The sequence below is a fragment of the Cyphomyrmex costatus genome, unplaced genomic scaffold (genome assembly GCF_001594065.2).
Source record: "Cyphomyrmex costatus isolate MS0001 unplaced genomic scaffold, Ccosl1.0 scaffold481, whole genome shotgun sequence".
Classification (NCBI taxonomy): domain Eukaryota; kingdom Metazoa; phylum Arthropoda; class Insecta; order Hymenoptera; family Formicidae; genus Cyphomyrmex; species Cyphomyrmex costatus.
In genome coordinates, this window is record NW_017279084.1 from 108,812 (window position 1) to 110,684 (window position 1,873).

Sequence of the window (1,873 nt, forward strand, 5' to 3'; positions counted from 1 at the left end):
TTACTACGACAGTATACTTTGACGACCGTCGTCGAACTGAATAAATGACAACTTTGACGACACACGTATATCTCGACGACTGTCGTCAAACTGTACTACACGAACAAATGCTACTTTGACGACATGTATACTTACATTAGACAACACATGCATATTTTAGATGTGTTCTACGTAACGTTTGCAACACTCGCATGCATCATTTCCTTTTTTGCTTAATATTTGATGATAACAAGGATAAACTGATGCTCGCAAACATTAAGTAGAACGCACCTTTTAACGACTATCGTTTAGTGAATATATAAAGATGTAAATATATGAAAACTTCTGTAAAGTAAATAGACAAAAAATTCAACTAGATCCTGCTTACACACATACATTACGTTTTCTGTTAATTTTATCTTATGCGTGGTCTACAATGGCAGTAGCAGTAGTGGATGAGACTGTAGAAGTAAGAAATTGACCAATCACAGTCGAATGTGAAAAACACATAAATACAAGAATGTTGACCCGCAGTCCACTAAAAGCAAAAATAGTATAGGTAGATTCAACAACCTTGTTTTGGGCGCAACTAAAGAACAGCCACGACGATTTTCAAGAACTAATCGAGGATCTCACCCGCCGAATGACACGGCGACACCGTCAATTGCCCCTGTTACCTGACTGTAGCAACCTAGATGAAATAGTCGCAGTTAAAGAAGGACGGCGATGGCAAAGAGGCATCTTAACTCAGATCCGAAAGGACGGTACCGCCGAAGTCGACCTAAGAGACTGGGGCCGGACTATCGACAGGCCCTGTTATGAAATTTACATACTTGAAGACCGATTTCGCGAGATAGAGTGGCAGGCTATTCCCTGCGCTCTCGCGTATATCAAACCCGATCCCGCGAAAACAACATGGCCTCGGCAAGCAAGGGACTTAACAAAATTTTTGATCGAGCGCCGCGAAGGATGGATTAGCATCCTGGGACACGTTGACGAATTAGGAGCACTCGTGAAACTTGAATTGATGAATGAATCCGGTCGTGAAATAATAAATATTAAAGACATTTTGGTAGATTCAGGTTATGCACAACTCAGTGAAAAGTTGTTAGAAATAGTAAACCCCTCTATTTAATTATTTTGTGTATATATATACATATATAAATAAAAATAAAAACCAACATACATATGGCATAATAATGTAAAAAAATATATATATATATAAGTATAATAATAATTATGCAAGACAATAAAATAAATATATCTCTATATATACATATATATACATAAACTAATATGATATAATGCGCATATATTTAAGTAATCGTAAGCTAACTGCCTGGCGTCGGTTACAGTACACGAAATGACTGCGTTTCGCTATCTCTGTTGTGCCCTTAATCAACGAGAGGAAGAATCATCTGTATCGGCACCAGCAGAGGATCAGTGGGACGCTTACCGGTACTTGATGAAACTCCGATGTGTTACCACGATGGAAGAACGGGTCCATCAACATACCAGTACCTCCTCCAAAATTTGTAAAGATTGCTACAAAGCTTTAACGGACGCAGAGAAATATATCTGTACACCCGTTTTTGCTCACATGCTCATCCTTGAAGATTCTGTCCGTAATCAGACAAATTGCGTAATTTGCAGAAAAATAATCATACGAATACAACCCGCGGAAGAATGCCCAAGTTGCATCGAAGCATTTGTAGAATGTAATAAATCACATTTAGAAACAGGATGGGGAGTACCAGCAGTCTCCACATGGATCTAGAATACATATACAATCCAGCATTCCGTGTCTGACGCCTCGCAGAAAAATCTTCAATACTCAATAATCTTTCTCGTGTTAGATCACTTAGGCCTTTAATCTTATATATATATATATATA

The 1,873-nt window shown here is 38.2% G+C and overlaps 1 protein-coding gene across 1 annotated transcript; it reads left to right on the forward strand.

Moving 5' to 3' along the window:
• The first annotated feature begins 415 nt into the window (after nt 1-415).
• On the forward strand, nt 416-1,114 carry LOC108778116 (uncharacterized). Its single transcript, XM_018545216.1, has 2 exons — nt 416-448; nt 539-1,114. The coding sequence occupies exons 1-2, from the start codon at nt 416-418 to the stop codon at nt 1,112-1,114; spliced, it is 609 nt and encodes a 202-aa protein (XP_018400718.1).
• Nucleotides 1,115-1,873: the final 759 nt, after the last annotated feature.

Excerpts from the sequence above, each read along its gene's own strand:
- LOC108778116 (XM_018545216.1), top strand. The coding sequence starts at position 416 with ATGGCAGTAGCAGTAGTGGATGAGACTGTAGAA. Across the intron at positions 449-538 it reads TAGTGGATGAGACTGTAGAA|GTAGATTCAACAACCTTGTT; the intron begins GTAAGAAATTGA and ends AAAATAGTATAG.